This window comes from Pelodiscus sinensis, chromosome 2 (assembly GCF_049634645.1).
Source record: "Pelodiscus sinensis isolate JC-2024 chromosome 2, ASM4963464v1, whole genome shotgun sequence".
Classification (NCBI taxonomy): Eukaryota; Metazoa; Chordata; order Testudines; family Trionychidae; genus Pelodiscus; species Pelodiscus sinensis.
Window position 1 is genome coordinate 254,932,307 of NC_134712.1, and position 15,660 is coordinate 254,947,966.

Below are 15,660 nucleotides of genomic sequence, written 5' to 3' on the forward strand. Positions count from 1 at the left end.
ATAGGAGCCTCTACCGTCTGATCTAAAAGCCAGCTGGCTCACAACCCCTGCTGTCAAGGTCTCTTGATCTTAACTGTTGCTGTGGTCTAGGTACCACTTGCATGGCTCAGTAACTACATTAGGGCTACGTCTACACTGGCATGATTTTGTGCAAAAACTCTTCCAGAAGAGAGTGTCTACACTGGTATGTGCACTTGTGCAAGAGATGTGCTTTTGCACAAGAGCATCTATGCCAGTGTAGACGCTCTCTTGCACAAGAAAGCTCTGATGGCCATTTTAACCATAGGGCTTTCTTGCGCAAGAAATTCATGTTGCCTGTCTATACTGGCCTCTTGTGCAAGAACAGTTGCGCAAGAGGGCTTATTCCTGAGCGGGAGCATCATAGTTCGTGCGCAAGAAGCCCTGATTTCATACATTAGAGCATCAGGCTGCGTCTAGATTGGCAAGATTTTGCGCAAATACTTTTCACGGAAAAGTTTTTCCGTGAAAAGTATTTGTGCAAGACAGCGTCTAAAAGATTTGCTTTTGCGCAAAAGCATCCGTGCTCAGTATAGACGCTTTCTTGCTCAAGAAAGCTCCGATGGCCATTTTAGCCATCGGGCTTTCTTGCACAAGGAATTAACGTTCCTGTCTACACTGGCTTTCTTGCTCATGTCTACTTGCACAAGAGGGCTTATGCCTGAGCGGGAGCATCAAAGTATTTGTGCAAGAAGCGCTGATTTTGTACATTACAAAGTCAGTGTTCTTGCGCAAATTCTCGTGGCCAGTGTAGACAGGCGGCAAGTTTTTGCGCAAAAGCAGCCAATGTAGACACAGCCTAGGTATATGGGTTACACAGCATTCTGACGGACAGGATGTTTCTCATGGACACGGAGAAGGACGTTGCAGGAATCCAGGACAGAGTGGCTGAGCAGTTTAGCTGCAGAGATGTATCAGAAAAGCCGCATCTTAGAGCCTGGAGAGACATGGCGGGTGAGGAAATCGATTTTATTGGACCGGTATCGGTCTGTTGGTGAGAGCAAGCAGCTTCTGAGCCACCCGTGGCAGATTCTTCAAGGCTACTAAGGCATATATGCCTGTGACAATGGATACATGGATATATCTAATGGATACAGCTAAGTGAACAGCAAGACTTCCCATCTCCCCCATATTCCTTCTGAAATGTATCTCTACACCTTGATACAAATTGAATTGACAATGCTACTGCGCCGGATGTGGCGAGTTATTACCCATCACCTGCTTGTCGGCTTGATTAGAACATCTATATTACATACTGTCATCCTGACTGTATCTTTTTCAGGAAGATCAGTGTGTTCCTGGACTCCCTGGGGAATGTTTTTGTACCATCCTTGCTAGTTGATGTTTTGGGTATACTTGGTTTCAGGCTGCATCTGTGCAAGGGCTCTGTGACTAACACTTCAGAAGGTGCATTTTAGAAGTATCCGCTTTTTTTCTCACCAGGTTCTGTGAGCAGGTCCTGCCTCATACCTGGCCTTTGATACAAGAGCTTATATCTCAGGCTAATAGATTTATTTGGGCACAAGCTTTCTTGGGCAAATACCCACCTTGTCATGCATCTGATGAAGTGGATCTTTGCCCGTGAAAGCTTATGTCCAAATGACTCTGTCAGTCTCTAAAGTGCCACCGGATGTCTCTGGTTTTGCAGATACAGACTAACACGGCCACCCCTCTGAGACTTGTCTCAGGCTCTCTTCCTACTATGCGTATAGCTCTTTTTTTTCCGTATTGATTTCACATCCAGAGCCCATGGAGATGACATTGACCAGGATATAGTGTGACTGTTTGATGAGGAAGAAAACAGGGTTACTCGGCACAGACCAGATGAAGGAGACAGCTCCAGATTGCATGGCCGTCTATGTCTAGCATTTTAAAGTCCACCTCTTCCAAAGAACTAACTTAAGGGTGTGTCTACACTGCACCCGTAGCTTGAAATAAGTATGCAATTTGAGCAACACAAATTGCATAGCTTATTTCGAGTCCATTTCAAAATCGCTTATTTTGAAATTTGATACTGTCTACACAGCACTTTTTTTCGAAATAAAGCGCTATTCCAAAACGTCCCTTACTCCTCATGACCCTGACAATTAGGAAGTTTTTCCTGATGTCCAACCTAAACCTCCCTTCCTGCAATTTATGCATTCCTTTGAAGAAAAGGACTAAGAATGTTCACATACGAAGTCTCAGAGGAGTCGCTGTGTTCCTCTGTATCTTAAAAAAAAAAAACCTAAAAAACAGTGAGTGGTCCTGTAGCATCCTGGAGACTCACACAAAAATTGTATATAGTATCATGAGCTTTCGTGGGCACAACCCACTTCTTCAGATGAGTGGAGCAAGAGGCACAGAGGGGTATAGACACCTCAAAATTTAAAACAGAAACAGAGGAAAGGGGAAGGGGAAAGAAAAACCCTGTCACTTATGTGTCCATGCTCAATGAGGCTAATAGAGTGGGCTGTAAGTGCATGATACTTTAAGACTGCAGAGTACTTTAAGTATTAAATTGCAGCAAGCGAGGTTTAGGTTGGACATTAGGAAAAACTTTCTCCCTGTCAGGGTGGTTAAACACTGGAATAAATTGCCTAGGGGGGTTGTGGAATCTCTATCACTGGAGATATTTAAGAGCAGGTTGGACAGACACCTGTCAAGGATGGTCTAGATGGTGTTTGGTCCTGCCGTGAGGGCAGGGGACTGGACTCAATGACCTCTCGAGGTCCTTTCCAGTTCTATGATTCTATGATTAGACACAGCTCACTCTATTAGCTTGATTTAACACAGACACTATAATTAACAGGGTTTATTTTCCTTTCTCCTCTCCCTCTCTCCGCTTTTTCTACTTCAAATTTTGGGGTCCCTGTACCTCTCTGTGCCTCTTCCTCCACTCACTGAAGAAGTGGGTTGTGCCCACGAAAGCTCATGATATTCTATAATTTTTTGGATCAGTCTCTAAGGCTGTGTCCAGACTCAGGGTTTTTTTTGGGAAAAGTAGCCTTTTCCCGAAAAAACTTCCCCTGCGTCCAGACTCAAGCCGCGTTCTTTCGAAATTATTTCGAAAGAACGCGGCTTTTCTTTCGATGGCGGTAAACCTCGTTTCACGAGGAAGAACGCCTTCTTTCGAAAGTTCCTCTTTCGAAAGAAGGCGTTCTTCAATGTAAATAGGGCTTCCTCGAAAGAGAGCATCCAGACTCGCTGGGTGCTCTCTTTCGAAAAAGCGGATTGCTCTTTCGAAAGATCTGCCTGCAGTCTAGACGCGATCTTTCGAAAGAGGCTCTTTCGAAAGATGCTTTCGAAAGAGCCTCTTTCGAAAGAAGCCTGCAGTCTAGACATAGCCTAAGGGTGCATCTATACTGCACCCTAAACTTGTAAAATGATACGCAATTTAAGCTATGCAAATTGTGTATCTTATTTCAAATCTATTTCGGAATAGCTTATTTTGAAATTTGGTGCATCTAACAGTGCCACATTTTGAAATAATGCACCATTTCGAGCCATCCCTTAACCCTTTTGGAACGAGGGTTACCGGGAGGGCGAAATTGTGTGCCTGTTATTTCGAAAAATATTTCAAAATAATGAGCAGCTTGTGTAGACACAGGGTAGCTATTCCGGGGTACCTCTGATATCCCGAAATAGCCATGCAGTGTAGACGGACCCTATGTGCGTGCTACAGGGTCACAGAGACGAAGTGATCACTTTGCGGAAAGTGTTTGCCCACGGGGATACGTGGTTTTTGTCGTTGATCAATTTGCCGCACGAGTTCACTCGCGAGCGCAGCAATTGTCTGGTTCCACCCACGCGATTGTTATTGGGGCCTTCGGCCGGGGCTGGGGTTAGGGGACCTCGTAAGGTCTCTTGTAGGGGATATTGATCATTGTATCAGTGGGAGCCAAACTGCAGAGCTTGTATCTGTTGCTCCGGCAGGATTTGGTGGGTGCTGGGCGGTGGGGAGTTCACGTCCGATGATGCATCTGGGGAGGGTGGGGGTTGGTTGAAGGGCATAGGGAAAGATTTCTTTCAGGATGTGGTCCCCGTTGTGACTGTTGAATGATATGGGCTCCAGTGTGGGGTGGTAGAGATGAACATGAGAATGGCCGCACTGGGTCAGACCAAAGGTCTACCCCAGTGTCCTGTCTGTCGACAGAGGCCAATGCCAGGTGCCCCAGAGGAAGTGAACAGAACTGGGAACCATCAAGTGATCCTTCCCCATCACTCATTCCCAGTTTCTGGCAAAATGGAGGCGAGGGCCATCCCTGCCCATCCTGGCTAATAGCCATTGATGGATCGAACATCCATGAATGTATCTAGTTCTTTCATGAACCTTGTTAAAGTCCTGGTCTTCACAACCTCCTCTGGCAAGGAGTTCCACAAGTTAACTGTATAACCTTCCAGTCTTCACTGGATCTGCAGAACTAACTCGGCTACCCCCTGAAGCTCCTGGAATAGTAAAGCCATCTTCCACCGTCTCTCTAAGGAGAGAAGTCAGGCAGATGGATTCCGCTAAGACAGACTCCTCATCTCTACAAAGAGCATGTTTTCTATTATTTTTTTTCCCTCGCTGGCAGAACAGCATTTTCATGTCAGCGGTAACAGCTGCACTTAACCAACAATCCTCGGCTGAGCTCGTGGGAAGAGACAGAGACAGACGGACAAACACAGCCAATGGGAACTTTTACGGATGCCAAACTCTAGAAAGCGTTAGAAAAACCTCCCTGCCTCTCTCGCTATAGATAGGTATTTGTTTAGGTTCTCTGTGTTCTCATTTTAGCTACCGTGGGTAATGATACGGCTGGCGTCTCTCCTTTCTTCACCCTGGCTGATATAAACAGGATTATGTCACTGAGAGCAACAAAGAACCTGTTTTTTTTTAATTAGCAAAGCAATCAATGCTGGGAAGTGTCCCAGGTCACAACCAGCCAGTGAAGCAATTGCTGCCGTGTGGTTTTAAAGGAGAATCTGAGTGCTGGTGAAAGATGCTGGGTTGATAGGCTGGACACTGATGTCTGCTGTTTAGCTGCTGATCACCTGGGTGCCGCCATGGGGACCTTTTCTGGGACATTTCACCCTAGAAAAGAGGAGACTAAGGGGGAATATGAGCAAGGTCTATAAAATCATGAGTGGTGTGGAGAAAGTGAATAAGGAAAAGTTAGTTACTTGTTCCCATCACACAAGAATTAGGGGCGACTAAATGAAATTAATAGGGAACAGGTTTAAAACAAACAAAAAGAAGCTTTTTTTTTACAGTCAAGGCATGGTTAACCTTTGGAACTCCTTGCCAGAGGTTGTTGTGAAGGCCAGGACTTTCACAGGGTTCTAAAAAGACCATAGGGGATAGGTCCATCAATGCCTATTAGCCAGGATGGATAGGGAAGATGTCCCTAGCCTCTGTTTGGCAGACGCTGGGAATGGATGACAGGGGACGGATCACTTGATTATCTGTTCTGTTCATTCCCTCTGCAACTCCTGGCATTGGCAGATAGGATACTGGGCTAGATGGACTGTTGGTCTGAACTAGTATGGCTGTTCTTCTGTTCGCTGGCTGCAGACGTTTCCCCAGATATCCTGCAAATGTCCCCAACTTGGGATGAGGACAGATGTCTTGGGAGAGAGCAGATCCGTATGTGCAGCCCTGTGGTGGAATGTGTAGAGCTCACACCGGTGAGGAAGACGACAGACTAGTCCCACCTCTGGCCGTGTCAGTCCCATTCGGTAGGGAAGAGGCCTTAGAGGGAGCAGGAAGCGGTCAGCTGTAGGGAGAGCCAGCACCCCGAGCAGGAAACAGATGGGGCGACTCCCAATGCTGCAGGGAGAACCCCACTCCAGGAAATCTGTGCTCCAGCCCTACAGGAAATGCAGAGAGCGCCCATAAGAGTGAACTCAAGTCACCCACCCTGCCAGAAGGACCCCTAGAAAATCCATCGGGACATTTGTTTCCTTTTCGATCCCGCATCGGAGACGTAAGGAGGCTAGCAAAGGGCAGGGTCCCCTTTGCAAGGAGTTAGAAACTCACTACAAGCCAACCCTTAAAAACAACCGGACATGGCCAGGAACTCCTCCACCCAGGAACCAAAAGCAAAGGGGCCTTGTTTCTCACCCAATCCCCTTCACGCACACAAGGTTACTCCCAGGAACACCTTCTGTGGGAAGAACATCAAAAACAACAAGTAGTCTAGTACAGTAGTCACCAACCAGTCAATCGGGATCGACTGGTAGATCTTGGAGCCTCTGACTGGTGATCGTGACAGGTTTGGCCAAGAGGCTATCAAGTGACTGGCACGTCAGTTGCCTCTCCGCTCACTGCTGTGCACCTCGGGTGTGTCTAGCAGAGTTGTTGACTCAAGTCCCATGACTTGAACTCGAGTCTGATTTAAGTCGCCTACATGACTCGAGACTCAACTCAGGTTCATTGTTTGTGACTTGAGACCCGACTTGAGACTTGCTAATTTTGTTAATCGACTTGGTGAAAAAAATGTCCAAAAATGCTGATATTGATGGCTTGTACAAAAGTGACTTGACATTTTTTAAATTAAGACTTGAGACTTGACTCGAAAGTGACTTTAGGGACTCGAGACTCGACTTGAGACTTGAACTGTAGTGACTTGAGACTCGACTTGGACTTGACAATGACGGCTTGAAGATAACACTGGTGTCTAGACTACACCTCTCTGCCAACAGAGAGATGTAGATTAGGCACAACAAAATTGCGAATGAAGTGGGAATTTAAATATCCCACGCTTCATTAGCATAAAAATGGCTGCCGCTTTTTTTCGGCATGGAGCTTTGTCGGAGAAAAGCGGCAGTTTAGAGGCTGATCTTTCAAAAAATAAAGCCTTTTTCGAAAGATCCCTTATCCCTCGTGAAATGAGGTTTACAGGATCTTTCAAAAAAGGCTTTATTTTTCGAAAGATCCGCATCTAGACTGCCACTTTTCTCTGTCAAAGCTCCATGCCAAAAAAAAAGTGGCGGAAATCGTAGTCACATGCCACACATGATGGGAAAAGCACAGAGGGTGGTCGGGAAACACCCGCCATCCGGAATGATTTCAGTTAGCCAGATGGTCACTGTTCATGGTGAACATCCCCTGCCTTGAAGAGGATTTTCCCTCCCTTGGAGCTCAACCCCACATGTGTCCTAAGGTTTTATGTCAATAGTGCCGCTCCCTTTCCTCAGAGCAGCGTGGCCTAGCAGCCAGAGTCAATAGCACAGCTCCCTTTCCTCAGGGCAGTGTGGCCTAGCAGCCAGAGTCAATAGTACAATTCCCTTTCTTCAGGGCACTGTGGCCTAGCAGACAGAGTCAATAGTACAGCTCCCTTGCCCAGTAGGTTCCTGGGGGTGAGGGAAGCCGCAGGACTGCTACAGGCTGAATCAACCCATTTCCTGGAGTGGATCCGGCCCGCAGATGCCCTTTTGCCCCTGTCCTAGGGTCAGATCAATGTTAGGTCTCCCTGGTTGGAAAGAAGACCAGGCAGGTACACAGTGGCAGATGACTATTCTGCGGGGCGCAGGGCAGCCCAATTTCATGGGGCCCCCCTTTGCCACGGCGCATGCATGGGGCTTCTTGAAGCACGGGGCCCGGGGCGGCCGCCCCACTCACCCTACCTTATATCCACCCCTGCAGGTACACCCATGTAAGTGACAAAGGAGCAGGCAGACTCGCGACAGCAGTGACGGGGCCCGGCTGTCGCCCTCTTCTGGGATAACACACAGTTGGATGCACTGCTGGGAGGGAAGAGGGCAGGAGCATCCCCTCAAAGCCAGGAGCCTGGGATCTGCCCTCTTTGAATCACACTCAAATGCCTCTGGACTTTGCTATTGCGCTGGGGAAAGCAGCCAATCCCCTCTCCGTGCCTGCATGTACTGAAGCAAGCTCGCTTCGGCCGTGCCTGCAGCATCGTGCTCATTCCCCACTTCGGCATGACCGAGGCAATGCTTAATGGGGCACCGGGGCGGGCCAGGGGGAGAAGATGCTTCCCCAACCCATCCGATCTTCCTCCATCCACCACCCAGCACTTAGGTGAGGCCTTTGTTGTTAGGAGGAGAGCAAAGTCCATTTTGTAGCCTTGGCAAAGACAAGCCAGGAGTGTTCCAGGGTGCAAGAACGTAACCACGGGTGTGAAACCTCTTTCGTGGCCTAATAAATGCCAGAACGAATGTCACAATGGGAGACACTGCCTCTCTACCCTGGCCTGGGATCTCCTGGCAGCGAGAGCTGGCCTTTCCCAAACCACTGCATTTTGATCACAATCTCTGGGGCTTTTCTAAAAGCGCCAGCTCCCGGAGTCAGGGGATTAGGTGAGACTCTTGGCTTTTATTTTGGGGGGAGGGAAGCCAAGGTTGTAGCTGTGATGATCAAGGAGCAACACTTCAAAACATGAAGGCTTGAACCTAGAGGCAGCTAAACAGGCCCTCACATTGAATAGTAGTAGTATATACCTCGATAGCTTTTGTCACCTTACAATTTTGACAGGTGTATGTCCCACCCTATCTGCTTTTTTCTGCGTTTGGCATAAAACCCTTGTGATTTGGGGGGGAAGCATAAATAAAATAATCCACAAGATCCTTTGTGCTAGGGGGTTTTGCGCAAAAACAAGCAGTGTGGACATTTCCTTTTTGCACAAAAAAACCCTTTTTCCACAAGATCCTTATGCCTCCAAAAAGGAGGTTTACCAATCTGGTGGGAAAAGGGGTTTGCGCAAAAAGAAAACATCCACACTGCTTTTTTTTGCGCAAAAACCCCTAGCACAAAAATGGATCAGCAGAAAATATGCAAATGAGGTTGCAACTCATGCAAATGAGTCCCTCATTAGCATATTTTCTGTGGCAAAAACTGGCAGTGTAGAGGTAGCCTGGGAGCCGCGCTCACCCCACCCCACTGGCAGGAGACTGTATTCTGCCCTACAGGGGTTTGGCTCAATGAGCCACTCAGTGAACCTCTTAATCTAGTATCCCATGATGCCTCTGTGTTACTTGAACTTGATTTTGTTTCCTTTGCGTGCACATAACTCTGGCAGGCAGAACCGAACCAGGGATTTTTGAGCCGGAATCTCTACAGCTTGAGCTAAAAGCCAGCTGCTTCCCAGCTCAGGTTGTAGACCAAACTCATTCTTTCTCTCCGTAAGTAGTCTCTGTGCCGCACCATGGGCCAATGCACCCCACCCTGTAGATGTGTGGGTTACATAGATACATGTGCACGAGTGTTTGGTACTTCTAGCTCAGCGTCATTTCAAAGAAGGTCCCCGTGGCTAAACAGAGAAATTAACCCTGCGCCGTGGAACCTCTACCGGGCAGGCTGAAAATCCCTTTCGGTCGCACACTCTGAAGGGCTACAATGCAGCCATTGTTTGCTAAGAACGTGGGCGTTCCCAGGGAAAATTCTGAATGGAGCAGCAGAGGAGACTTTGTTCTGCTTGACGTAGTAATTCTTCACCACCATGATCCACCTTTCGAGTGCCAGTCAATGTGGTGGGTGCACGCACACGTGTTAGCCCGGCAAGGGTACCCTCCTTCGTTTGGGGGAAAAGCCGGTTAGGCCTTGCCTGATGTGGACCCTCCTCTTTCCAAATGCTCCCTCTGCTTGTCCTGACTACTGTAACCACTGCTTTCAAATACAACCAGAATGTTGGCAAACCCATCACGCCATCGGAGGAAACCACAAGGAAAACGTTCCCAGAGCTGGGTATTCTGATGTAACAGGGCCTGAGGTTAGCATTCCAGTGTGGCATTTCCAGCCCCGGATCGAAATCAGAGCTGTCATTCTGAGCCCAATGTTGCTAATGTTACTGAAACTTGGGGAAAGGGGGGGGGCAGGGAGGGGAGAAAGATGCTGACTTGGTTGGTTTCTTCGAAGACAAAAGGATGGTCTGCTGTGTCGGTAGACAGGTTGAATGCTGCGGCAGCTGGTACTCAAACCTCCAGCCGACGCGTTCCTTCTTTGGGAGCGTGGAGCTAAGCCCCCAGCTGTTTAAAGGGCGACTCCATGACCTAGAAGGATCTTTGAAGCTGTGACATGAAAATCAGAGGTGAAAAAGAGCTCGTCAGTACCTAGCTCGTACCCCTAATGCAAGGCGGAGCTCTAGCGATCCAGGCAAGGAGGCAGTTCGGATGAGACTTCGCCAATCAAAGCCTAAACGATCGTCAGGCACCTCTGGGAGAACGGTAGCATCTCTGGGTTACATTTCTCCTCCCCGCCTCTTGGTGCGCTCCACTCCCGAGCTGGCTGCACATCCGTGGGCTAACCCGTCCACGCCGCTATTGTGATAAAAAGAGTGGGAGCTTTGCTTGAAGCAGAGTTCATGACGGATGTCAGGGTTTGACCAACGTGCTTTGGGATCGTTGAGGGTGAAAGGCGCTGTGTAAATCCAATAGGACACACCTCCATGCAAACCGTGACAGATGCCACTGCCACATTCAGGGTGGCCCTAGTTCACTAGGAAATAGGCATAGTCCTTTGCTTGCTCTCCATGTACCCAGACCACCTGATACCGCTTCCCACGGGTGACTGCTTTGTTGACCTTTGTGTTCCTGTTCTCGGCAGATACGGCCGCCTGACTCTTTATGCTGCTAGCACTGCGGGGTGACACTAACGCAGAATTCATTCTCATTTGGCGCTGTGTTTTCCCCCCCATGCTTTGTGCTGCAGGAAGTCTTTGATCGCCTCTATTTGATCTATACGGTTGGCTACTCCATCTCGCTGGGATCCCTGACCGTTGCTGTCCTTATCCTGGGGTACTTCAGGTAGGTGGCTCTGGTTTTTGCCTTTCGTGGGAGGGAGCGATTAAATTGCGCCAGCCACCTGGGGCGGACTGGGAGACACTTTGGATTTCCTCAGTCTCGCAGCTCCTCCTTTTTGTGGCTGCATTTCATCTGCAAGGCCCAGGGGTCGTTTTCGTAGCTGTGGGTTGGGATTGTGGGTGGTGCCATTCGGATCCACTGCTTGGACAGCCTCCGCGGGACCCGGGGCAAGGTGTGTTTGTGGGGACTTGGCACTGTGATCCTGGAAGGGGCAGGGCCTTGTGTGGGAGGGGTAGGGCCTTAGGCAGGAGGGGCGGGGCTTGGGGTGGGAGAGGCGGGGCCAGGGCAGCTTCTTATCGGAGACCCAGGGGGCTTGTTCATAGACTCATAGAACCATAGAGCTGGAAGAGACCTCAGGAGGTCATCAAGTCCAGCCCCCTGCTCTAGGCAGGACCAATCCCAACTAAATGAACCCAGCCAGGGCTTGGTCAAGCCGGGAATTAAACACCTCTAGGGATGGAGACTCCACTACTTCCCTAGGGAACCCATCGCAGTGCTTCACCACTCTCCTAGTGAAATAGTTTTTCCTAATATCCAACCTGGACCTCTCCCACCAAAACTTGAGACCATTGCTCCTTGTTCTGCCATCTGTCACTACTGAGAACAGCCCCTCTCCAGCCTCTTTGGAACCTCCCTTCAGGAAGTTGAAGGCTGCTCTCAAATCCCCCCTCACTCTTCTCTTCAGCAGACTAAATAGACCCAACTCCCTCAGCCTCTCCTCGTAGGTCGTGTGCTCCAGCCCCCTCATCATTTTGGTTGCCTCCGCTGGACCCTCTCCAATGCGTCCGCATCCTTTTTGTAGTGGGAGGCCCAGAACTGGACACAATACTCCAGATGTGGCCTCATCAGAGCCGATTAAAGGGGAATAATCACTTCCCTAGATCTGCTGGCAATGCTCCTCCTAATGCACCCTAGTATGCCGTTAGCCTTCTTGGCTACAAGGGCGCCCTGTTGACTCCTATCCAGCTTCTCATCCACTGTAATCCCCAGGGCCTTTTCTGCAGAACTGCTACTTAGCCAGTTGGTCCCCAGCCTGTACCAATGCTTGGGGATTCTTCCATCCCTCATGCAGGACTCTGCACTTGTCCTTGTTGAACCTCATCAGATATCTTGTGGCCCAACCTTCTTGTTAGAAGATTGAATGCTGTAAATTTGGCCCCATGAAAGGAAATTTTGATGATGCACCGGTCTGGCGCTCTCTCCTTCCGCGGATCATTGATAGAGAGTAGTTGTGCTCAGAGAAGTGACAGGAAAAAAAAAACAGCTTCCACTCGCTTAGGAGAAGTGTCCTCTCTCGTCACCCAGAGTTAGGCTGACTTGCTACAGGGAGCCAGAATATGGGTTTTTAAAAATATATTCTTTACTGGAGCTGGTCAAAATGTTTTGGTCAAAGCAAGTTTTCTGCAGGAAGATGCCGTTTTGACACAACTCCATTGCATTGCTTTTGACACTTCAGTTCGGGGGGGGCGGGTAACCAAATGTACATAGTCCAATGTCCGTCTGCTATGTACATTGGACAAACATCTCAGACACTTCGCCAAAGGATTAATGCCCACAAAACAGATATCAGACAAGATCACAAAGAGAAAACAGTTTCTTGCCATTTTAACCAGAAAGGACACTCTCTCAATGACTTAACCACCTGCATTCTGCTACAAAGACCTTTTACATCTGCACTTGAAAGGGAATCCTCTGAACTGTCATTCATGTTAAAATTCGACACTTGCCAACAAGGACTTAACAAACATTTGAACTATCTCACCCATTACCAAGACAGTTTCCCCAATTATCACCTCTAATACCATTAACTCACAAACATCCCACTCTCCCTACCTCTAATATCATCAATTCACAGACACTTACCTTCCTTCCTTCCCCCACCCCCCGCATCCCCCTCCTGTTCTGAAATGTGATTTGTCCTTTTCATATTTGTTCATTTTTTTAATTGTATCCTTTGGTATATATGGTTGTGACTACTTTCTTCCACTATTTGATCTGAGGAAGTGGGTCTGGCCCACGAAAGCTCATCATCTAATAAACCATCTTGTTAGTCTTTAAAGTGCTACATTGTCCTGCATTTTGCTTCAAATTCTCTGCAGACCCCTTTCCCCCTTAAAACCTATAATGTCATCAGCTGGGGATTTCAAAGGATATAAACTCACAAGCTCTCTCAGCGCTAGCTAAACAATAGCCCACGAAAGCTCATCATCTAATAAACCATCTTGTTAGTCTTTAAAGTGCTACATTGTCCTGCATTTTGCTTCAGCTAAACAATAGCACGTCTTACACTGCTGAGAAGTCTCCAAGCCCTTTACGGTCTATATTCAGGGAACAAACACACCACCTGCCACAGCAATGCAGCCACCTCTGGGGTGGAGCTCAGCCGCTGGCTAGCAGTGCCCAGCAACACTACGCTGCAGGCAGCGGAATATTCTATCTCGTTGAGGCTGAAGAGGGAATGTAGTCAAATAGGATCTAAGTATTAACATCCTTGTGCTGGAACTGACCACGGGCTCTTGGACCGTAATTGGACATCTCCTCTGCATGGTGTGATGTCTCAGGAACTTGTTAACCCGTGCCCCATACTTAATTCTCACCAGGGCACCCTATCCCACCTGACTGCAAGGTTGGTGGCTTCTGTGGCTATTTCAATCTTCAGCCAGTCCCCGGGAGAGCTGGGATGGCCAGGCATGAATTTGCATTGGAGTGGGACTGCGCCGGGTCCCTGCAGGGACACGGCCTGCCAGAGAGGAGGTGGGTGGCTGGGGTAGCACAGATGAGCCACTGTACACCCTTCCGGTCCTATGTCTTAACCCTCCCCTTCCAGGCGTTTGCACTGCACAAGGAACTACATCCACATGCACCTGTTTGTCTCCTTCATGCTGAGAGCGGTCAGCATCTTTGTGAAGGACGCGGTCCTGTACTCCGGGTCGGCGCTGGAGGAGATGGAGCGGCTGTCTGAAGAAGACCTGAAGTCCATTACCGAGGCCCCCCCGGCAGATAAGTCCCAGTTTGTGAGTATTGCTGTAGGGCCGGTTACTTCTAACCTCTCCCCTCGGGTATGACTCTCCCTGGGAACGGTGGTGAGCTGGAGGCTGACTCACTTCCTGCCTCTCCTCCATGGGAAACCAAGATATCTGACTGCTCTTTCCCAGTTAGCAAACCACAACATCTTCCACAGCCCCTCCCCCTATTAGCTGGCTTGACCCAGGAGAACCTTTCGACCTGTCTGACCAATGAAAGTTCTTCACTCATCCCAGGGGATGTAACATAAGAACGAGGGATCACCAGATGCAATGAATAGGTAGCAGGTTGAAAACAAACAAAAGGAAGTTTTCCTTCAAGCAGCGCACACTCAACCTGTGGAACTCCTTGCCACATGATGTTGTGAAGGCCAGGACTTCAACAGGCTTCAAAAAAGAACTAGATAAATTCATGGAAGATAGGTCCATCTATTCTTATTAGCCAGGATGGGTAGGAATGGCATTCCTAGCTTCTGTTTGTCAGGAGCTGGAAACGGGTGACAGGAGAGGGATCATGTGATGATTCCGTTTGGTTCGCTCCCTCTGGGGCACTTGGCATTGGCCACTGTCAGCAGATATGATACTGGGCTAGATGGACCTTTGATCTGACCCAGTCTGGCTGTTTTTATGTTCTTATGACACCAGCGCTAGGATTTGGGGCCGTTCCCAGCACCATTATGTGGAAAGACAGGCACCTCCTCTTTATAGCAAGCTCAGGGCCCCGTTGGGTATGTTTACACAGCCCACAGAAGTGAGTCTGCCAGTCTAGATTGACAGATGTGGACTTGCGGGGCTCATGCTACTGAGCCGTAGAGATGTCGCTGGTACTTGGAGGTCTGGCGCCTCAAGACGGGGTGGATTTCAGTGGCCACATTTCAGCCCGATCCCCAATCCAAAAGTGGGCAGCTATTTTAGCCTGGCCGTGCAGACCCAAGTCTGCCGTCCCAGCTTCAGAGACTCAGTGCCACGGGCTGCGTACACATACCCTTCCTGGCTGCGGAGACACGCCCTTCTTGAACGATTTCCATGCCTCCATTCCACCAGACATGTCAGCACGTCGGCTTCCCGGCGTGTCGCTCTCCCACCACAGTGCCTCGTTAAATGATTTTCAACTCGGCAACTCCTCTCCGTACAAACCACAACAGCCCTCTCTCCGCAACTGTTTCTAGGCCATCTGACGCTCCGGCCTAATGCAAGAGACTTGAGATTTTGTGTCTGAAAAGGCCTTCCAGTCTGTGATCCAGCTCCCCAGCCCCGAGCGAGGATGAAAATTTTTAGATCATTAAACGGATCATTTCATTGCCACTTGTGTTACGTTTCCTCTTCCCGTTACAACAGCGCACCCCTGGCTGTGTGGGCGATTGACTCTTGACAAAGGCCAGGAGAGGGACCGGTCACTATTAGAAAAATAGATTCCAATGTCACCTCTACATGTTGATTTTCATCGGAATTGGCTATTCCCTTTGTGGCTTATTCCTGTTTGTTATTTATGTGTTCTTGGCAAACTCCACAATGTGCTAAGGCGGGGCGGGCAATAAGATGGCGGCAGTTTGCCAGGTAGGCCGCTACTGCTATATTGACCTGCGTCTCCATGGATATGGGAGATCGTAGCTCCTATTGGCCAGGAACAGTGATCCGCGGCCAATGGGAGCTGCAATCACCGTAGCAACGGAAGTGCAGGCAAATACAGTGGCAGTGGACCACCAGGAGCTAACCCTGGTGAACCGGATCCAGCTGATATTTTCCCACTGCTGTGCTAAGGAATTGTCCCTGTCCTGGAGGTTTGGTTATCTGAGGCTAGATCAAGACTACAGTCCTTTGTTGGAAAAAGCTACGC

The 15,660-nt window shown here is 49.0% G+C and overlaps 1 protein-coding gene across 3 annotated transcripts in view; it reads left to right on the forward strand.

Annotated features, from left to right (window-relative positions):
• The window catches only part of PTH1R (parathyroid hormone 1 receptor), a 192,785-nt gene that overhangs the window by 134,381 nt on the left and 42,744 nt on the right, over positions 1-15,660 (forward strand). For all 3 annotated transcript variants that reach the window (XM_014576872.2, XM_075922977.1, XM_075922976.1), the window contains 2 exons: positions 10,649-10,743; positions 13,628-13,814. In XM_014576872.2, coding sequence (XP_014432358.1) covers positions 10,649-10,743; positions 13,628-13,814 — 282 coding nt within the window. The remainder of the gene's footprint in view (positions 1-10,648; positions 10,744-13,627; positions 13,815-15,660) is intronic.